Here is a 23,367-nt window from a genome sequence, read left to right as displayed (position 1 = left end):
CTTTTTCTTACCCCATATATAAAACTCAATTCTAGTTGTATTAAAAATGTAAATGTACATATGAAACCATAAAGATATGTAGGAGAATATTTTTATACTCTTACGTTTAGGAAAACCTCCTTAAGCAGGTAGAAATGAAAGAGTTAAAGAGCAACCAATTAATTTTGTAAAAATTTAAAACTTCCGTATGACAGAAGACTCCATGAGCTTAAAAAAACTAAACTGTATGGGGAAAGTATTTGCCACCTATGTTGTTGGTTACTGTCCCTTTTATGTAAAGATCTCTACAAATCAGAAGGTGATTTTTAAAAACCTATCAATAAATAAAGGAGGAACTATAAGTAGCTAATAAACATTTGAATGAATGTTCTACCATTCTCACCACTGCTTAGGAAAATGCAAATTAAAACAGAAACAAGAATACTGTGTACATCAGTGGTTCTTAATGTGTACGCCCTGGACCAACAGCATCAGCATTACCTGAGAACTTAGTAGAAAAAAAAATTCTAACAAAATTCTCAGATCCCATCCCAGACCTGAATTACAAACTCTGACGATGGGTCCAGCAGTCAGATTTTTTTTTTTTTTTTTTTTTGGGACAGAGTCTCACTCTGTTGCCCAGGCTAGAGTGTCATGGCATCAGCCTAGCTCACAGCAACCTCAAACTCCTGGGCTCAAACGATCCTCCTGCCTCAGCCTCCCAAGTAGCTGGGACTACAGGCACAGACCACCAAGCCTGGCTAATTTTTTGTATATATTTTTAGTTGTCCAGCTAATTTCTTTCTATTTTTAGTAGAGATGGGATCTCGCTCTTGCTCAGGCTGGTCTTGAACTCCTGAGCGCAAACGATCTGCCCACCTTGGCCTCCCAGAGTGCTAGGATTACAGGCGTGAGCCACCGTGCCTGGCCCAGTCGTCTGTTTTAACAAGCCTTCTGGGTGATTCTGATGGTTACTCAAGTTTGAGAGCCATTGCCGTGTAGCCAGGAGAATGGCGGAACTACACTCATTGTAGTGGATGACTCTCACTGCATTGAACAAAAGAAGCCAGACATAGATGACATGCTATAGGATTCCATTTATATGAAGACCAAAAACCGGCAAAACTAATCTAGGATGATAGAAATCAGGATAGATGTTACCCTTAGAGGAGAGGAGTAACTAGAAGTGGGGGTGGGGTTTCTAGGTGCTGGTCATGTCCTGTTTCTTGATTTGGATGCTGGTTATATGGGTTTGTGCAGTTGCTGAAAAGTCCCCTGGCTGTTCACCTGGGATTTGTACACTTTTCTTTATGCTGTATTTCAATAAAGCAGTGAAAGGTAAAACATGGGTTATCTTTTTAAAAATCAGGTTTTTAATCATTTAAAACATGGGAATTTAGTCTGGTGAGGGTGGAAAGGAAGAGCACGCATAACTAATGAGAAGGTAAATAAGTACAAGGTTTTGCACAGCAATTTGGAAGTACTTCTAAAGCTTAAAATACTTATCCTAGAAATTCCACTTCTAGAAATCTATCCTGGAATTCAGGTATGCAGGGATATATATTATAAAAATGTTTCCTGGACATTTTTGTACAAACATAAGACAACCTAAATTTCCATCCATAGGGGACTAGTTAAATGAATTATGGAAAATTGAGCAACTAAAATTGGCATAGATCTGTGTGGAGTAGCATGGAAGGTGCCCTCCATGGCATTGCTGACTGAAGGAAGCAAGTTACAGGTACTGTGTACAGAGTGAGCCATACTTATAAGGGAGAAAGAAAAGGATGTGCAGGTGGTGGTTATAAATGCAGGGAAAGAGATCAAGAAGGGTAAATACAAAATTGCTAATGTTGTTTTTTTAATTTATGACAGCTGAATAGGGGTGGGGGTTGTCATTTCGTTACATTCTTCTGTGTTGATTTTTTACCTATGTTTATCACTTTTGAAATTTTTTTTTAAAGCCTTAGCTTTGCCATTCAAAAAGTCTTAGCCTAAAAAAATACTTATCAGGGAAAAAATAAACAGTTCTTTTGTACTCTAAGCGGATACAGATTTAGGATTTCTCTTAAACACACACACACACACACACACACAAAGCAGGAGATGAATACCATTTTTGAAGAGTGACTTTTTTATTGGTATTGGTTATAATGGGAGATAAAAGGTTTACTTCTAGATATATTTCAGTTACCTAGGAAATTCGCTTGGGTAGGACAATTGGTTTTCTTGACAGGGGCATTCTTTTTACTGTGTTTGCTGGTGAGGTCACGGGTCAAGTATTCCTGCTCTTTGAGAGCTGGCTCAGTTAACAGTATTGTCCCTTTGTGTGAAAGATGACCACTGCTAGCAAATTAGACAATGCAGCCCTGGACAGTACGCTTCGCTTGCTTTAATAATGAAAACCATTTTTGCATTCAGAGCCAAGAGCTGTTAGTTGAGCCTGTTTAGCTGGACACAGGCTTGTGCTGGAAACTCTTAAGCCCTTGTGATCCCGTGGAGGGACACTGTAAACACATTAGCGGTGCCTCTTCCTCACTGTTACGGTTTGTGTGTGAATCATCAGCCAAGGGCTGTTCTGACCCTCTCGGTTTGAATCAAGAAGCCCGAAATGTTTCAGATGCTGCCATGCCCATCGTTACCAGTCTTAACTGATGCAACGGAATGTCAGAAATACACAGATAGGTTACCTGTCAGGATGAATTCAGGCCCCCAAACCCCATTAGTGTGAGGCTTAGTGCTCTCTGGAATTGTATCTTCGGATTTTGTACATCTTCACTTTGGATATATTTTGTTACCAGATAAAAGCACAAAAACACATCTCCATTAAGGATCTTTTCTTTGGCATTCATATACAATGTCAAGCAGATAAAAGAACGTCAACATCCAACTCTAAAGAGTGGAAGAGCGGAAACAGCAATGTTTAGAGTCTTCCCCGCTTTCCAGCGCAGGCATCCAGACTGTAACTGGGACGTGGCTGCTCTCAGCAAGCGGTTTAAAATGTCCCTGGGAAACCTGTCTGAGGGCTTAGTGATCTTAAAGAAGGGCCTGCAGTCGTCTCTCTTCAGCATCCGCTTCTTCTGATCCCTGTCTGGAGGTCCCGGCCACCTCCGACTGGGTAGATTGAAAACTGAGCTCTTGAACAACAACCTCTCAACCTGTTCCTCTTTCATTGTTGCAGCTGAACAAATGAAACCCTAATCCACTTTGAGAATCTTTCCAGAGGCCAAGGGTCATTCCACTTTATCCTTTCCCTCCTCCTCTTTCCTCCTTCGCTCCCATGTCTAATCTATTAAAGTCCCGTCTACTCCTGACATTTGTCCTGAATCCACTCATTTCTCAGTATCACTGCCACCATACTGGTCTTGAAGACATCATTGTCTCCTACCTCGATCATTGCAACAGTCCCTGAACTTGCCCCCTCAGCCCCACCCTTCCCCCCTCCCCTCCACACGCTTGTTCTCCATGTGCAGCCAGAGTGGTCACATAAAAACTTAACCTGATCTTATCTCTTGCTTAAAACCCTCCCACCATCGTTAGAATAAAGCACAAAATCCTTAGGCCTCCTGGGCCGACACATCTGACCCTCCCCACTCTCTCTAACATTTTACACCAACGTCCTAACTTACTACACATTCTCACAGGTTCTAGAAGGCAGTAAGGGCCTTCCCACCCCCAGACCATTGCCCATGTGCTGCGCTTTACCTGCCATGTTGTTTTCCGCCTCCGTCTCACTAGGTCTTACTCAGTCTTTGGGTTATTCATCGGCATGACCCTCTGTGACACTTCCTGTGCCTGCCAGCTGGGTCATAGCCCCCTACCGTAGACCCTTATCATACCCTGCACTTTGCTTCATAGCATTGGTCACCATCAGTCAGATAGTTAGTAATTAGTCAGATATGGCCCCCACTAGACTTTGGTTGTCTGTGAGCAGGACCTGTCCAATGTGTATCCCACTCTGTCCTCAGGGCCTGACAGCAGGAAGCCAGGCATATTGTAGGCGCTCAAGTGTTGAACAAATGAGTGAAATCTCTCCTCCTAGACTTGCGATTAGAATTACTGTAGTATTTTATTTCATATACCACAAAGAAGGCTAAAACAGAAATGACACTTTGTCCTGAGAGGCACAGCAAGCCGGGACTTGCAGCCAGAGCCCACCCCGGACTCCTGGTGCTGTCTCCTGAGAATGTGATTCAGATACTAACTTTTTCATGACTTAGGAATAAAGTCCTCCTTGTCCCTGGAAGGTGCTGGAATGTTAGCATGCACCTTGCTCCTACCTTCCTTTGTCCAGGACTGAAGACACCTACAGTTTAGGTCAGTCTCTTTTTCCTTGACGAAGTCCTCCTCTAGCCAGTGAGTGACATTAATTTGGCTTTAGGGTTGGTTTTACTCATCAGCAGTGATGAAGAGTTGGATGACTATCGCTGGGATAAATGCACAACTTGCAGTAAAATACTGCGTGTCTGCATCTGGACTGGCCGTTGCTCATTTCCCCTTCTGCAAGCGCTCTCACCTGCAAGGTGGGCAGCAGTGGCAGGTGGGGAATGCCCAGAGCTTCATCCCTTGAGAGCAGGTCAGTCCTAGGGACCGCCTGTGCGTGGACCTGCAGTCTTGTTTCCTTGACAGGTATCAGCCTGTGAGCAAATTCCCGCCACGGGTGTTGTTTGGCTCCATGTGGTGTTTTAAAACTCTTAATTAGTGCTGATATTTAAAAATCAAATTAGCATGTACAAGCTTGAGTTTCTGTGTTCTCCTGGATAATAAATGGAAGACTTGGTGAAACCAGCCCACAACAATTGGCTAGAGTTGAGTTTTAAGAGTACCCCTCCCACCCCCCTCCCAAAATAAGACGTAAGTTTTCTTATTTGCTGCGGTCCCTGCCTGGTCTGCCATGGTTACCCTGCTGGTGTTTGTAGACATGTGAGTTTGCAAATCCTATTATATTTTTAAGTTGTGTGTGTGTAGTATATGCATGAAAGTTGCAATTAACACTCTGTATAATTATTTTTTTCTTTGTCCCTACTTTCTTTTTATTTTCTACTTTTGCTTCCCTTTTCTTTTCCTTTCTGTTTCTACCATTTTGCAGGTTCTGGGACTGCTGGTATGGACACTTATCGCGGGAACTGAGTACTTCCGGGTCCCTGCGTTTGGCTGGGTCATGTTTGTAGCTGTATTTTACTGGGTCCTCACCGTCTTCTTCCTCATTATCTACATAACGATGACCTACACCAGGATTCCCCAGGTTCCCTGGACAACAGTGGTAAGGAAGCCATGGGTGGTCTTGTCCAGTGCCCACTGGGTAGGATGGCATTAGTCCTCCACTAGTCAACTCAAGATTGTCTCTCTGCCCACAAAGGGTGGGCCATGGCATGGAGAACCCAACACAGCAGATGGCCTCAACATTATCTAATTACCTCTCAAGTGTTTTGCACCTGAGTATGAAACTGGGCACATTGGAAGGTCCAGGAATTCTTTTAGGCAAAATCGCAAATCAATTCTCAGAAGACTGAATCAAGAAAAGCTGGGTTCTCTTATGCAGACGTATTTTATCATTTCCCTGTAAGTAATGTCACCTGGAAATAGGTGTGTCAAGGCACCAGCCTTGACAATCTTATTGGGGAATTTGAAGTGGCCATATGATTTTTTTAAAAATCCAAGTAGTGCCACATGTGTGTATGTAGAAAATGGAGCTCTAAGGTGATACTTTTTTGTTTGTTTGTTTACAACCAATATATTAGAAAATATCCAGTTCCAAATAACTGACTTATGAACCAAATTTGAAATTTAGTCTATTTGTGGATTGTAGACTGAAGTGAAGTTGGCAGGCTTTCAAACAATACTATCATTGTTCAAAATGCACCTGGTTCTGTTCTCTCTATGTTGCCTTTAGAGCTAAGCCCACATGAAAACAAGTCTCATTTTATTTCACAAGGCAGATTGACTGACTCTTGACTGTTTCCCCAAATCCAAAAGTGAGGATTCTCTTATTAAGGTTTTTAATAAAATGTTGCAGGTTTGAAAAGTAATTCCAAACGAGGTGCACATAGCTGTCTAGGGCAGCAGAAGCAATCTGTTGGAATCAGGGTTCTGCTTCCCTGGGTGGGCATCGGGAAAGAAAGACGCATTTGAATGTTAGATTAAAAAAAATCCAAGTTACCTAAAGAGTTAGCACCTTGCTGTAATAGTAACTGTGGGAATGCAGAGAGAGGGAATCATCAAAGTGAACTGGGGGAACTTAAGGAATGCCATTTTGGAGAAAGGTGAGTCCTACAGGAGGTCTTAAAGACAGTGACTATGAACTTGGATGAAGAGGAACTTGGACAGTGTAATATGGCAGCAAATTGTTGGGATGCAGGAGTGAACAGTACCTTAATTCCACTTTTGCCTGAGTCTCAATTTCTAATTACGTTGTCTAGATCAGAGGTTGGCAAACTTTTCTCCATGAAGGACCAGACAGGAAGTATAGTAGCCTTTGTGGGCTATGCTCCGTCTGTCACGGCCACTGGACTCTGCTGGCAGCATGAGAGCAGCCACAGGCAGTTTCTAGATGAATGAGCAGCATGACTGTGCTTAGTAAAACTCTATTTATAAAAACGAGTAATAGGCCAGATTTGGCCCATAGGCCAGTTTGCTGACCTCTGGACTAGATCATATACAGTTTTTCTCTTCTTAAGCCTAAAACTCCTTCATTGATTTGTTACATTAAAAGTTTTAAACTATTTGTCTTTTTTTCCCCCTAGTCAAGTGAAGCAGTGGGATTGGAGAAGGAACAAAGGAATCTGTTAACTGTTGTCTTTAATGGCACTTTTAAAAATATGAACAATGCCCCATCCTGGTACATCCTAGTTTTAAAATAACTTTGATTTGCATTATGAGAATTTACCATCCTAAGGTGTGTCCCCATTTTATAGATAAGAAAACTGAGGTTTGGAGTCTTGTGACTTTGCACAGTCACACACAGTAGGGGTCCATATCTTTTTGCTGATCTCTTTCTGCTCCAGGCCTCCTCTGCCTGAGCAGTAGTTAAGAACCCCAACCAGAAGTCAGGAGACTGGGACTTTCAGTCCTTCCAGAATGGTTTATTCATTTATCTCCCTAAGCAAGGCTGTCGGCCTGGGGCCAGGGGTTGCACACTCACACGTGTGAGGGACCAGACAGGGTCAGGCAAGAGAGCAAACTCAACTTGGTATTGAATTCTTGCCACCAGACACAGTTTCTTAGCATCTTAAGCAACTTGAGAATATTCTTCACTTCACAAAGAATTAAGCTGGAAACGTGCCCCCAGGATTGCTAAATCTTCTGTTTGTTTTCCTAAAAGAATCTAGAAACTGGGCTGTTTTGTGAACTCTCCCAATTTCAAAATGTTTACAGCCATATTTTTAAAATATCAGTTGCTTCTAGCAGACGCTACAGGTCAAACATGTCTGACTCTGGTTGGGGTTTTTATTTACTGTTCCAACTAAAAAACACCTCTGTAACGTCTCAAAGCATTTGTGAGTTGGGTAAACAGTGTTAACTGAATCTCCACAGTGAGGACTGGAAAAAGTTTCCATTTACCAACTAAAGGCTCTGACTAGACTTCTGTATCGCCTGTTTCCCAGCAGAATCTCTCACAGAACAGCCTGGGGGTTCAGATGCTGCCCTGATTGCTGTGCCCGGGCACTCATCAGCCATGTGGCGGGTGTCAGCCCAGGACTTTGTGCGGAGGCAGTTTCCTGGTGCTGGAGTGGGGCTCCTAGCGTCTTGCTACTCAAACTGTGGTCCCCGGGCCACCAGCAGCACCGGGAGTTTGCAAGAAATGCAGAATCTCAGGCCCCACTCCAGACTGATTGAATCAGAAACTCTATAGAGGGCTTGGGAATCTTTCGTGACAACCTTTCCAGATATTTCTTAGTGTGAGAAGCACTAGTTTAGAAATAGTTGTAAGTCTGTAATCCCTGAATGGAAACCTTTGGGCAAGATGTGAATTAAGGCTTTTTTTTCAAAGTTTAGAAAGGTAATGAGGTAATTGGGTGCATTTACTACAATACGTGACACATGCCCCTGAGTCTGGGGTAACATTGTAATAGACACATGAATATTTCTGTAAGAACACATGGAATTTCCTGCTAAGAGGAATAATAAAGACCACATCACCCCCCTGTCAGTTCAGTCAGCTTTTGTTGCCAAATGACTTTTGAATTCACTCTTGGTTTTCAGAGCATTTAGGGAAACTAAGATTGCAGGGAAGGGATTGGTAGACCTGGGAACTTGGCTGGGAGACCCCTCATGGGACACTGCAAAACAAACCAGAGTTTCCCAATCTTGCATGTAGTTTCCCGATTGATAGGGCATGAACTTTGCATTGGAATCCTATCCTAACAATAGGCCGTTACCTTAATGTGTCTGGGGAGGTGCAGAGTGACCTGTATCCATTTTTGATATGCAGCGGGACCCACAGCTGGTTCTTGCTAACACCTCTAAGCTCCTGGGCTATAACTGTTACAATACTATTTACCCAGAGAGGCTTGAATGTGTTTTCTGACAAATCAGATTTGAGCTAAAAGTTCAAAGCAATAAAGTTTTCCCTCTTCATAGCACTAAGCACCCCTCCACAAGTGCATTTCCTGAGGATTCATCCTCAGTAGCTCATCCCTGCTGACCTCACGCAAACCCTGTGAGCTCCACAGGGCAGAGGGTGTTTGTCTCCTCCTACCATTTCTTCAGTACCTACTGGATGCCAGCTGTCATGCTGGGTCCTTCATATTTTATATAATTTGACTTAATCTTCATCATAACTCCACAAAGATGGAATGGATTATTTCCATTTTGCAGATGAAGAAACTGAGGCACTGGGAGGATGTTTGATAGCCAGGAACAGGATGTAGGTCCCCTCATGCCAACTACAGTTGTCAATCCTGGAGTCTGCCTGCCTCCCAGTGCACACAGATATTCAAGTTCTCCAGCCCTTGGGAGTGGCCGTTTCCACTGTGCCATCCCGAGCAGTGCATGCCAGCCCAGGTGTTGTGTCTTGGCAGTCTTTTCAGCATAGCAGCTCTGAAAGTCTTACTTGTTATCTCCCAAAAGACCCTTCCACAGAGGATGTGCCAGAACAGAGCACTTGACTTATTAGCAAGGGATGAAAGACATAAAATGGGCACCTTCCTCTCGGCTCTGTCTCTAGTCAGCCTAGCTGAACCTGCGGAAATAGGTCCCTGCTGTCACCTATTGCAACCAGGCCAAGATGGGGATCCACTGAGTGTTCCTGTCTCCTATTAACCAACCAGTCCAAGTGCCTTCGTCTGAAGGGCACAATCAAGTTCTAAATGACTGCCTCTAACTAACGTCTAATGGATACCATCATTAAACAGGAGTAAGAAAAGTAATTAGGCAAGTGCAGCACTTTACAGATTACACAGCTCTTTAACAGTATTGGCTCCTTTGAGATGGATGAGACTTGTATACTTTTTTCCATTTTGTAAATTAAGAGTATAATCAATTTGATTATAGGAGTGATCCCTATAAAAGATTCAAAACAGCATTGGTTTAAAACTTGTTTCCCTCTCCTAAAATAGCCCAAAGGCAAGTCAGCCATTCTGTGAGATCAGCCAGAGCCCCAGGTCCTCCTGTCTTGTGGCTCTGCCGTCTTTAACACTTGGCTTCTGGCCTGTGGCCCAGGCTGCGGCAGCTTCAGCACCTGCCATCACATCCATGTTCTAGTTGGCGGAGGACAGGGCACATTCTCCCCTGTGAGGCAGGATGTTGAAGTCGGATACGTTACACCTACTCGCATGCTATCAGCCTAACTGTGGTCACATGACACGCCTCCTCCCAAGAAACAAGGAATTTTCATTCTAGCCATGTGCTCAGCTGGAAATTCTGTTACCATCCTTCCTTGTATGGGGAACTGGACGTGTGTAGGTTCTTCAAAGTGCATGTTCCAAGATGTTCATTGTGGTAGTATTTGCAGTCGTGGAAAAACTAGGAAAATGAAAATGCCCACCAATAGGGGAAAAAAATCATGAGGTATGAGTGCCAAATGAGGTCAGCCTATTTGGACTGTCATGTAAAGATGCCTTTGGTATCTTTCTAAATAATAATATAAAAGCAAGTTATAGAACTCTATGGCTCCATTTGCATAAAAGTGTTTGCCTCTACTCCAGAGGAAGGGGTTGAGGCGGAGAGGAGACATCTCCTTTTTACTCCAGATTGTTCTTTCCAGATTGGATTTTGTTTCATTATCATGAACATGTATTACCTTAAAAAAATTTTTTAGTTTATTAAAGAAGAATAAGTTTAACTCCCACTGTAAAAGGGTACAGAATGAAAGCTGAAGTCTTCCACTACTCAGAGGTAACGACATTCAACTAGTTTTACATTTTTCAAAAGGTGGGGAGTCTTTTACTTGGCAAATAGTAAACGTGCATAACTCTGTATTCTAACAGGTGATGTGGGGGAAAAAAAACCAGTAAGGTTGGAGGTTTTTTTTGTTTTTGTTTTAATGCACTGATGTGTTTGTAGACCAGAAAATATGGCCAACAATCACAGTGAGTCACCAAGGGAAGCCAGGACTGCTTTGGGGACACATTTCTAATGGCACACGTATGGCATGGGCAGCTGAACCCTGGGTCTAACCCTGATGAAGCCCTTGTTATAAAGACTAAGCTCTAATCCAGGGACAGCATGAGCAAAGGATGGTAACAGATACACAATCCATCTCGAAATGCTGGGGCCTGCATTTAGAAAGTTCTATGTACCTTTTTTTCTCAGAGAAGAAAAAAAAATTGCTTCCTCCCCTTCCTCCTACCCCGTTGGTCTGTTTCTCTGAACTACTGAGGGAAAGATGTTGGACCACAGGGGGCCTATTCCTGGAGATCAGCCCTCTTCCCACCTGCATCGGTTTCTGCATTGGTTTCACTCCACCCTCACCCTCCCCCATGTTCAGACAGGACCAAGCACATGTCAGAGTATGGTTTCCTGGAGTTTAAATATAACTGGAAACCAAGTACCTACTTGGATTTACATATCTCTCTTTTCTAAGAGTAAGAAAAAATAAGATGAAGCCAAGGGTGAGCTTAGTTCCCAAAGGGCTAAAATAATATCTATAATCTCCTTTGTAGTTTTGAGAACTTGCATTTAGGGCAGAGGAGCTCACTTAGATGTCCCTCCCTGCTTGAAGCTGCAGGTTAGATCAGCTGGGCCTGTTTTGGGGGAGGCTCTCTCCCAGCTCTACATCTGGACACGTGCTGAGGGCAGAATCAAGAGCACATGGGTGGTGCAAAGGCAATATATGTAACCAAAATGTTTGTACCCCCATAATATTCTCAAATTTAAAAATAAAAATAAATTAATTTTAAAAAAAAAAAAGAGCAAATAGAAGGCCGGGGGTGGTGGCTCACACCTGTGATCCTAGCACTTTGTGAGGCCAGGGTGGGAGACCGGCTTGAGCCCAGAAGTTGGAGGTTGCAGTGAGCTGTGATGATACCACTGCACCTCTAGCCCGGGAGACAGGCAAGACCCTGCCTCAGAAAGAAAAAAAAAAAAAAAAAAAAGCAAATGCAGAGGTAGGAGGCGGCATCTGGTATATAAGCTGGTGTAAAACCTTCTCGAACTTACCACCTCCCCGAGGCTCTGACAGCTGCCTTCTCACAGCCTTGCCCCCCACCCTCCCACAGGTGTCCACTTGGCCCCCTTACCACACCCAGGGCACAGTTCTGGCCACTTCCGAGGTCCAGAAATACGCAGACCCTCCCTTGCTGCCTAAACACCCTGCCCCTCTGTCCTTTCCTAGGGCCTGTACTTTAATGGCAGCGCCTTCATCTTGTACCTGTCTGCTGCCGTCGTGGATGCATCATCCGTCTCCCCGGAGAGGGACAGCCACAACTTCAACAGCTGGGCGGCCTCGTCGGTGAGTGAGCCCTTCATCCCCCATGGTCCTCCTCCTCCTCCTCCCTCTGCAAGGCTTACTTATAATTAGGCAGGAGGACAAAGTTATCTGCAGCAAAAAGCACCACTTGCAGTAGTGACAATTTGGCAATCAGCTTATTGGTTTGAAAACATCAAAACTTGATGGGGCGGCCGGGCGCAGTGGCTCAGGCCTGTAATCCTAGCACTCTGGGAGGCCGAGGCGGGTGGATCACTCAAGGTCAGGAGTTCGAGACCAGCCTGAGCAAGAGCGAGACCCCGTCTCTACTAAAAATAGAAAGAAATTATCTGGCCAACTAAAATATATATAGAAAAAATTAGCCGGGCATGGTGGCGCATGCCTGTAGTCCCAGCTACTCGGGAGGCTGATGCAGTAGGATCACTTAAGCCGAGGAGTCTGAGGTTGCTGTGAGCGAGGCTGATGCCACGGCACTCACTCTAGCCCGGGCAACAAAGCGAGACTCTGTCTCAAAAAAAAAAAAAAATTGATGGGGCCTCCTGATGGCTTGAAGTGGGAGGAGGCTGGAAGCCTGTGCTTGAGTGAAAGCCAAGCGGCCGGCGCATGGCAAATCATTGAAGGAGAAAAACTATTTGAGACATGCGAAGAATAATCTTGCTGCCAACACTTTATTAAGTGGGCGAGGTAACAGAAAATGAACAGAATATGATCAGTTTTTTTTTAAAAAGTAGAAATGTTTGTTTTTGCATTGAGAATGCCTAGAAAAATAAATACAATAGAGGTTCCTTCTAGAGACTGGGACTGGGAAATGAGGGAAGTGGAATGAGGAACCTCCTTTTAATTTATGTACTTCTCTTTGCATTTTTAAACTCTAAGTCTGTATTATTTTTCTAATTTAAAACACTGGTATTAAGACTTTCTCTGGGCCAGACATGGTGGCTCATGCCTGTAATCCTAGCACTTGGGAGGCTGAGACAGGAGGATCACTTGAGGCCAGGAGTTTGAGGCCAGCCTGAGGAAAGAGTGAGACTCTGTCTCTACAAAAAACAGAAAAATTGGCCAGATGTGGTGGTGTGCACCTGTAGTCCCAACTACTAGGGAGGCTGAGGCAGGAGGGTTGCTTGAGCCCAGGAGTTTGAGGTTGCAGTGAGCTATAATGATACCACCGCACTCTAGCCTGGGCTACAAAGCAAGACCCCGTCTCAAAAAAAAAAAAAGAAAGAAGAAAGAATTTCTCTGAGATTGGTGTTAAAATATCCCATCTCCAAAAGAAGCCTGTTGGAGGGGGGAGGGGGACAGGTGGTTAGACAGCAATGTGAAAATGATAACATTAAAGCTGGCTGATGGGCCGGGCGTGGTGGCTCATGCCTGTAATCCTAGCACTCTGGGAGGCCGAGGCGGATGGATCACTCGAGGTCAGGAGTTTGAGGCCAGCCTGAGCAAGAGCAAGACCCCATCTCTACCAAAAATAGAAAGAAATGATTTGGACAACTAAAAATATATATAGAAAAAAATTACCTGGGCATGATGGCGCATGCCTGTAGTCCCAGCTACTCGGGAGGCTGAGACAGAAGGATTGCTTGAGCCCAGGAGTTTGAGGTTGCTGTGAGCTAGGCTGACACCACGGCACTCTAGCTCGGGCAACAGAGTGAGACTCTGCCTCAAAAAAAAAAAAAAAACTGGCTGATGGTACGTTGGGGTTCATTATATTCTACTTATATTTGAAAATCTCTATTTAAAGGTAAAGAGCATGAGTGCACATGACATTAAAAATGACAAGCTTTGGCAAGACTGGGCTCAAGTTAACACACAGCAACAATGGGCTAGAACTGGGCAGGGGCTGCCCCCTTAAGAAGGGCTTGTGCTTTCCTGTGCCCCACACACGCAACACATGCCATGTGGGTTTGTTTCTTGCTCTGGCCGCTCAACTCATTTATGTGAACTGACCCGGTAGCAATCCGAGGTTGAGCCCCGGCCTAGATTGCCTGTACTGAATTAGAAATGACATGCTTTTCTCAGACGCACCACCGCCATATTCACTCTGAAGTGTACTCCCTGAGGTTATCTGAGCAGAACCACAGGCTTTTCCGGATATGTTCCCAAAAATAAAAACAGCATAGCCAGAAATCATTTGAGAAGGTAAGTAAATGAGGAAAGTAGTTTTAGATGAGAAAGCCTGGATTCATGGGAATGTCCTGAGTACATAATTCAATGGAGGTGAAATGATAATTTTGCTAATTAGAATGTGCCCTAAACCCCTTTCTATTATGCTTTGTTTTCTCCAGTTCTTTGCCTTCCTGGTTACCATCTGCTACGCTGGAAATACATATTTCAGTTTTATAGCATGGAGATCCAGGACCATTCAATGACTTATTACCATTTTGATAATTAAAAGGAAAATAAAAAAGGAAGAATCTCACTGTAAAAACAGCTGTAGGTATAATGTATATTTCCAGAGAATTGTATTTAACTAATGTTTTTATATACTTAGTTAAATTTGCTCGCAAATTATTGTTTGTTACAATTAAACTGGATACTTACTTGCAAAATGTTATAGCTTGTAATGAACTCTTAAGTATCTTATTGATGTTTTCATAGACCTTATTTTCTTAGACAATGTTTAAATAGATAAATTGCTAATATTAAGAATGTGTCAGGTTTTGAAACCTAACTTTTTAAATGCCAGATTCTTTTTTGATTAAATGTTGCAAAATCCCCACCAATGTTGTGTCTGATTTGAGAAAGGTGACCTCCAACTGTTGAAGCCAGAGGTTGGGCGCTGTGGGAAAGTCTTCCTCCTCACAGGGCTGCTCAGCTGTGATGCTGCCAAGAGACACTGGTCCACAGTCACCAGGACAGGGAGGCAGGAGAGATTCATCTCCCCAAGTCTGGGGATCATTGATCTGTGCCCATGATTCTCACATGCTAACAAGTTGGCCCACTGAGTGCTGTGACTGATGTGCTCCTGGTATTTTTTCTAATACGTATTAGAATAACTATATAACCATTAAAAGGATAAATGTCTAAATGTACCTTAAAATCATCTTGCTGACCACAATGCCATGTTGTACCATATTTTGTGGAAACTATGGGACCAAAAGTTCTCAATATCTCAAATCTCCAGTGTGAATAAATATATTATGACTTCATTATTAGATATTATCAGATAGTGAGAAAAACTCAAATTGGCAAAGCAGATATGCACTTACAGGAAATGTTTTTAGGTAGGACGGTTATTGCTTGTACAGCAGTATATCTTAGGTAATTTTTCAACATGAGCTTCTTTTGAAAAACAAAAAACCACAGAAACGTTAGTATAGTTGATGACAGAGAAGGGAGTTGAAGCCGTGCACTGTTGATATGACTCCCATGGTCTCCACCTCTTGGTCTCTTACCTGTTTAGCAGGTTGTTTATTTCTGTTGTTCGTTGTTATGTTGGTCCTCCTGTTTTTCTGATTTTAATGTCTTATCCAAGCTCTGTTGATCCCTATATGGAAGAGTTGAGATTTCTCCAGGGGCTAGTAATACCCACCCCAGACCTTTGAAAGTGCCAATGAAGAATGTTCTTGGGTTGTAGACTAGGCCCAAAGAGGTAGTGAGGAGAGGGGCTCCAAAAATGAGAGGTAGAAGTAGGATATGGATATGTGGGAATGTGTGGGTGTTGGAGAGCTCACAAGGCCATTCTCAGCCCAACAGTCAACAAGCCATGGGAGGTTGGGCTTTCACCGAGCAGACCTGCAGGCATTTGGGGCTGTGATCTTTTTGGAGCTAATTCCCAGTCATCACTGGGACAGCCTCCCACTTGCTGATTTTGCAGAAAAGCTGAAATAACTAGTCAGAGTTTGTGTGTTCTGCCTCTCTATTCATTCATCTCCCCTTCTCACACTCACAGAAGCACATGCACCTTCCATATAACCTGTGGATTTTTTAAGTATTTTTATTGCAATCAAGGCTCCATAAAATGCAGAAAAACAGTAACCTATAGAGATCTGTTTCTCAGAACAGAAGCCTGCTTTTATGTTCCATGTGAGTGTGTGTGTGTGTCATTTCTGTAATCCTGACCACATTTGTAGGAAGTAACTTCTGGGCGAAATGTGCCATAAACCACACTTTGAGATGTTCTCTAGATAGACTATAATTTTAGGTCTTTCTTGAACTGGCAGCACTAAAGAGATCTGTTTCAAAGGAACAATGCCCAGTTTGTGTCCACACAAGGCCACTTGCTGTCTCATCTTCATTTGCAGTTTTTCTAGAGCGTGATCCTATGTGTTACCCTGAGAGTTTACCAAAACAATAACAAAAAGCATTTATTTTTAACTGAAAAGAAATTATTATTTCCTCTTTTGAGTACTGAGAGAGCTTGTTCCTGAATAAGTTTTACGTGTGGGTTTTTAGATAACAAAATATTCTCCATTGTTCAGATGAAGCTATAAGTTTTGAACTGGGTTTGCTTTAATTTTTTCTCTCAAGGAAGAAAAAAAAAATCAAAGCCACACACAATACAGCCAACATAACAAGAAGAATAGGTTTCTGGGGGGTTGAAAAATATTATTACAGGGATAGTGTACAATGTACTTAAACTCCACTCTGCCATCTGTGTTCACCATCTGCATTCACCTCTCAGCCCTTCCAAAACCTTCATGGGTCCTCTTTGATGGAGCTGAGTGGGTTTGTAATTTGATGTATTTACCCACTTGTGGCAAGTCAATAAAATGCTTTAGGCAATTAATCTCTCTTTATTGCTATTTCCAACTCCTACCCCCAAAAGATAAATATTTAGCTGATATTTGAAAACAACAAGAAAATCTGAAGATAGGAATGTTAAATATCGATAATTTATTTTTGATTTTTAAGTTGCTCCCTTCAGAGGAAAATCCCTTCAGGGCATCAACACACAAAAGATTTTAAATACATGGAATATCTCTGTGCAGAATACAGACATTTAGAAGTGCTAACGGAAGATGCAGCTCTAGGTAGAAAATCAATTTAAGGTCCACATTTTTGTCCTCTAGACAATTATTATTTTTGATTGAAAAGATGGGTTTTCAAAAGGAAAGAAAAACAAGGTTTTATTGAAATTTAAGTGAAAAGATGGATTTTCACACACAAAAAAAATCTGGGCATATGCTAGGATACAGGCACGCTGGCATGCTCACACACACATACACATACATGTGCTCACTCTCAAAGGTGGCAACCCAAGAAGCATTTGTTGGCCTTACGTAAATACTCTGTGGCTCTGCATAAGCTAATCAGCACAATACCGCTCCCTGGCCATAGTGATTGGTTCAAGGATGGTCATGTGACCCAGGGTTGCTTTGGAGTTCTGGGAAAGAAGCATGCTCACTTTTTTTTTTTGCTCACACCTAATATATGAGATCGAACGTTTACTGTATGGCAGGCACTGTGCTAAGGGCTTTCCATCTTTTATCCTATGTAACTCTCAGAACAACCCCATGAAGTAGATACTAGATTATCTTTATTTTACAGATGAGGAAACTGAGATACAAAGAAGTTAAGCAATCTGATAAAAGTCATATAGCTAGTGTGGAGAGCAAGTGTATTAACTGCTGGGGTCATGCTGAAGTTAACGTGAGGATTATACTAAATAATGTATTTAAAGCACCTGGCACACCGTGGATGTTCAATGTTTTTCCTTTCCCTTTTTTAAATTTTTAATTGATAAATGATAATTGTGTATATTTTGGGTTGCAATGTGATGTTTTGATATAGGAATACATTGTGGAATGATTAAATCCGTGCTTCTTTTTTATTTATTTTTTTTAGACAGGGTCTCACTCTGTCGCCCAGGCTAGAGTGCAGTGACTCATCATAGCTCCCTGCAACCTCAAACTCTTGGGCTCAAGGAGTCCTCCTGCTTTAGCCTACCCAGTGGCTGGGACTATAGGTGCACGGAATCATGCCCAGCCAATTTTTCTATTTTTAGTAGAGACGGAGTCTCACTCTTGCTCAGGCTGGTCTGGAACTCCTGACCTCAAGTGATCCTCCTGCCTTGTCTTCCTAAAGGGCTAGGATTACAGGTGTAAGCCAGCATGCCCAGCCTGTGCTTACTCTTTTAATAGGGCTCTTAGAAGCAACAGTCCTCTCCTTGGATGAGAAAATATGTAGCCAGGAAGTTGGTTGCAAATATTTTGCAACCGCAAGAGGGAGCTAGTTATAGGATAATGGTAACAAAGGAAGGGCAAAAAGGTGGAAAGAAAACTTCGTCAATGATAACATCATTGAGCCACTGAATCCATTCAGCCCTGAATGCTACTAAGCTCTCACTTTGCAATTACATGAGCAGTTCTACCCACTTAAACTGATCTCTGTTACTTGCAACAGCGTGCATCCTAACCATTACGCAGGACGTCCTGGCAAATAGCTTTTAAGCACAGGCGTAAAATCGTGGTTCTAATTTACTTTCTGATAGTAGGTTCCCATAGGGGCCTAGGTAGATGGCAGTAATAATGGGAGAAGTCAACGTTAGCACCAATACTATTTAGTAATGGAAGGGTAGAAAAAGGAAATTCTGAGAGCCTATCTGAGAGTGACTCAAGCCTCATCCTGCAGCTGTTTAAGACGGCAATTGCATGGGAAGATGCACACTCACAAGGGTACTTCATGACTGTCTTTGCTCATTGCAATAAGAAAGCTTAGTGTGAAAGAGGAACATAAACAATCTGGCCTCCAACCATTTTAACGTATGAGAACTCTACCTTGTGTCTCAAAGACAAATAGTCATTCTTAAGAGGTGGCTTCCTTCTCTGTATGTAAGTTGGCCATTAAGGGCCAAAGAACATTGACTCTATAAGAATGAGGACAAGGCCTAAACTCCTGGAAAGAACTCAGAGATCAAAAGTGGTGCATTTTTTCAAATTAGAACCACAATGAGATGCTACTTCACACCTTCTAGAATGACTACAACTAAAAAACCTGACTATACCAGGTGTTGGCAAAGTTTTGGAGCATCTGTATTCTCATACATTGCTGGTGGGAGTGTAAAACAGTATAATTATTTATAAAGTTAAACACTTATAACCCACCAATTCCATTCCTAGATATTTACCCATGAGAAATGTGTCCACAAAAAGATTTCTGCAAGAATATATGCATAGCAGCTGTAGTCATAGTTGCCCAAACTGGAAACTACCCAAATGTCCATCAAATGGTAAATGAGTAGACAAATTGTATATTCATACAATGAAATACTTCTCAACAATAAAAAGGAACAAACTATTGACACACATGACAATGTATTAATAGATGAATCACCAAAATATCATGTTGAATGAAAGAAGCCAGGCCAAAAATAGTATGTTTGATTCTATTTACATGAAAGTCTAGAAAATGCAAAACAAAGCTATAGTGACGACAGGAAACAGGTCAGTGGTTGCCTGAGGATGGAGATGGAAGGATTGGCTATAAAGGGGCACAGGGAGATGTTCTGAGGGGACTGAAGTAGTCTACATCTTGATTGTGGTAGGAGTTGCATAGGAGTACACATTTGTCGAAACTCACAAACTGTTCACTTAAAATGGGTGCATTTTCATGTAAATTATACCTTGATAAACTTGATTTTAAAAGGAAAACAAAGGTGAGATTGTTAAAATGTCCATTACCTAGCCCTTATCCCATCTGCCATACTATGGAATTATTTATTACCTTCTATCTCCCATCTATTTAGTGATCTTTTGGAGAGTTGGGTTGGCGGGTTTTCGTCTCCATTTCCTCTGGCGCTCAGCACGGTGCCGGGAACATGGTATGTGTTCAGGTAAACATCTGCTGAAGGGAAGAGACTAGGAGGTTAATGAAGAGTTCTGGGATACCTGGAAGGATTAGCAGGTTAGAAGGCAACAGAGGTAAACCAATAGACGGCAGGCCTGAGGGAGGCTTGTGAAACCAGTGCTGCGGGGATGGGAGACTGCCCAGGAGGTGCCAGGCTTAGACCTGCGCCAGGAGGCCTCTCTGCATTACGAGGGACCGACCCCTGAGCAGGCCAGCAGGGACCTGGAAGTGGAGAGCCGAATCTGTGGATGCATGTGTGGTGCTCGGAAGTAGGTTGTCAGAAAAGCACTTAATGAATGAGAGCTACCAGGTGGTTAATGAGCTGGGTACTTGGAAAAACACACAACTAGCGGATGGGTTTCTAAAACATATATGACTATTTGTTTATGAGCTGTAGAGCCTAATAACTGCCAACCGTCTAACGAGATGGAATTAGGTTGAGCCATGTGAAAATGTCAATATTAGACTCTCTGTCCTACAAAAATGGCAATTTCGCATGATTCAACCTGCAATTGAGTTGCTTTCACATATGTCAATTGATCCTCAAAAAATCTTTGCCTTAAATTAGGCAGGTGTCCACAGCTCCATTTATAAGGACAATGAGATTCCATTGAGTGGTCAGTGACTTACCCAAGGTTACAGAGCGGGGAATTAGAATAGCTCCTGGTCCCCAGCTCCTCCAGCCTCATCTGCTGAAAACATCGGGATTACGAGAAAAGGAACCAGGTGAAAACTATGCATGGTGTGTAGATAAGGCGGTACAACATTTCCAGAAACCTATTTGGCAATATATATGAAAAGCCTTAAAATTGTTCCCAGCCAGATGCAGTGGCTCACGCCTATAATCCTAGCACTTTGAAAGGCCAAAGTGGGAGGATCTCTTGAAGCCAGGAGTTCCAGACCAGCCTGAGCAATAGTGAGACCCTGTCTCTACTATTATAAAACGAGAAAAATTAGCCGGGCATGGTAGCATGCACCTATAGTCCCAGCTACTCTGGAGGCTGAGACAGGAGGATTGCTTGAGCCCAGGAGTTGGAGGTTGCAGTGAGCTATGATGAAGCCACTGCACTCTAGCCTGGGCAAAAAAATATTTGCAAATCTCAAAAAAAAAAAAAAGTTCATTCCCTTGGACTTGGGGATGCCTCTCTTAGGAGTCTAAGATTCATGAACAAAGATGTTAATGTCAGTATTATGTATAATAGGAAAAAAACTGAAGGCAACCTAAAACCTTAACAGTAAAAGAATGCTTAAATAAGTAGTTAAATCTATTCGATGAGCCTTTAGAAATTAATGTACTTCCAACAATCCCCTCCCAAGTTTATTCAGAATCAGAGTTAGTTAGCACCATTATTAATGGCTTCACTTTGTATTTTTAACAGACACATTTCTCAAGCAGTGAAACTGGGTTGCTAGATTGGTTATTAAACAGAAGATCAATGTGTTAAAGTGCTGTCTTTCTAAAAATATACAATGGAGAAAAATAAGCAGTACACACAAAAAATCAATGCCACTAAAAACTGTTTATGAGGAATTTTTAATAGGAAATGTTTCTGGTATAACTTGTAGTTTACAAAAGGCAAAGCAAATGAAGTAGTAACCATTGGTAGGATCATGGGGTGATTTTTCTTTGTTTTTTTCTGAGTTTCCTTCAATTTTCACCAATAAGCATAAAATACATTCATAATCAGGAAATAACAAATACATTTAAATAAAAGGCAAGAGAAAGTGGTAGTCTTAGCAGGTTGAAAAAATCAGGATCCTATTCATGGAAAAATTTAACATCCTCAAGCCCCTTTATCAAGGTGGAGGAGTGGCCAGAGCAGTTGCATGAAGACCATTTAGAGGACGATGCCCATGGCCTTTGTCTTTTTTCAGAAGGCAGCGTAGTCATCTTTGGTCATTATGTACCTCAAGTATGAGAGATTCGTGGATAAAGTAGGAGAGAGAGCTAAGTGTGAAAGGAGAGGTGGGTTTCAGTCTTTGAAAGACTCATAATCTGTGCAAAATGCCTGCCTGCCTGCAAACCACTCACAAAAAGATTAGTGTGAGAATTTGCATCTGTATACCTACGTGTAATAGGAAACAAATTGAGAATTTACATCTGTATACCTACGCGTAATAGGAAACACTGAGAGTTTACATCTGTATAACTAGTCTACAGGGAGCGAAGCTCTTGTATTCACATGATTCTACTGCCTTACACAATTCTAGAACATTCTTCCATCATACTTAGAGAATGGTTCTACAAATGACAAAAGCTGACATTTTGGGTGAAAATCTTTGTACAACATGTAACAGTCTTTTCTGGTTTCTTATGTGGAGAACCCTGGACTGACTTTAACTTTTTTAAAATAAGGAATGATGATCACTATGAATAGTGCTGTAATCCAGCAAAGTCCCAAGTGGCCTCATTTACTTCTTTTGTCTGCTTTTTATAGATTTATAAGCTTCCCTCTCTGTCTAGACCGATAGTACAGTCTCCCTCCTATGATAGTACGTCTCCCTTCCACAGTAGCCTAAACTCTAATTGTTTTTAATTTTCACCAGACTTGTTGGAACTGTATATAAAATAAAATTAACAGCATCCGAAAGACAACCTCTCCTGCAAGTTAAGCGTATATACAATCCTTAGTGACTGAGCACTTAAACTTGGCCTTAACTAAAATTTTAGTTTAGGGAGAAAATATTTGCAAAGCACACATCTAATAAGGGAGTAACTATAATAAAATATATAAGGAACTCAATAGGAAGAAAATCCAATTTTAAAATGGGCTAAGCACCAACATATATATTTCTGTAAAGAAGACACACAAATGGCCAACAGGCAGTATATATGAAAAAATGCTTAACATCACTAATCATCAGAGAAATGCAAATCAAAACAAGATATCACCTCACATCTATTAGAATGCCTATTATTAAAAAAAAAAAAGTTAAGTATTAGGATAAGGAGAAAAGGGAACCCCTGCACACTGTCGGTGGGAATGTAAATTACTACAGTCATTACAGAAAACAGTGTGGAGGTTCCTCAAAAAATTAGAACTACCATATGATCCGATAATCCCACTTCTGGGTTTATATCCAGAGGAAAGTAAATCAGTATGTTGAAGAGATATTTGCACTCCCACGTTCATTGCAGCATTATTCACAACAGCCAAGAGGTAGAAGCAAGTTAAATGTCTATCAGCAGATGAATGAATAAAGAAACTGTGGGTATACAGTGGAATACTAGTCAGCCTTAAAAAAGAAGGAAATCCTGTCATTTGTGACAACATGGATGAACCTGGGGGACGTCATGCTAAGTGAAATAAGTCAGGCACAGGAAGACGAACACCGCAGGATCTCGTGTGGAATCTAAAGAAGTTGAACTCAGAAGCAGAGAGTAGAATGGCGGTTGCTAGGGGCCGTGGGGGTAGTAAGGAATGTTGGTCAAAGGGTACGAAGTTTCAGTTAGACAGGAAAAAAACAAAAAAGTTTAAACCTTAGGTAAAAGGTTTTTATTTTTCTTGTTTGTTTCCTTTTTATTATTCGTATAATGTTTACATTTTTATAATAAATGTATTTGTATTCAGAAAAAAGGCAAATGGTCTTCCCAACTTTTAAGGCTGAAAACACAGGTTTTTGATTTTAAAAGTCATGCTATTGATGTTTTTAAAATGATCAAGAAATTTGTTTTCTAAAAAAATTCTTGATTGGTTCTGAATTCAAACGTAAATGTTGTATTAATTTGCGAA

At 41.9% G+C, this 23,367-nt stretch overlaps 1 protein-coding gene across 1 annotated transcript in view; it reads left to right on the top strand.

Annotated features, from left to right (window-relative positions):
• Positions 1-14,562, top strand: part of CMTM8 (CKLF like MARVEL transmembrane domain containing 8) — a 97,053-nt gene extending 82,491 nt beyond the window's left edge. The window contains exons 2-4 of the mRNA XM_045537511.1: positions 5,069-5,242; positions 11,753-11,869; positions 14,131-14,562. Coding sequence (XP_045393467.1) covers positions 5,069-5,242; positions 11,753-11,869; positions 14,131-14,214 — 375 coding nt within the window. The 3' untranslated portion in view covers positions 14,215-14,562. The remainder of the gene's footprint in view (positions 1-5,068; positions 5,243-11,752; positions 11,870-14,130) is intronic.
• The last annotated feature ends 8,805 nt before the right edge of the window (positions 14,563-23,367 follow it).

The sequence above is a fragment of the Lemur catta genome, chromosome 1 (genome assembly GCF_020740605.2).
Source record: "Lemur catta isolate mLemCat1 chromosome 1, mLemCat1.pri, whole genome shotgun sequence".
NCBI classification, from domain to species: Eukaryota; Metazoa; Chordata; class Mammalia; order Primates; family Lemuridae; genus Lemur; species Lemur catta.
The sequence above is the reverse complement of the archived record's forward strand: the minus strand, read 5'-3'. Positions and strand labels throughout refer to the sequence as shown.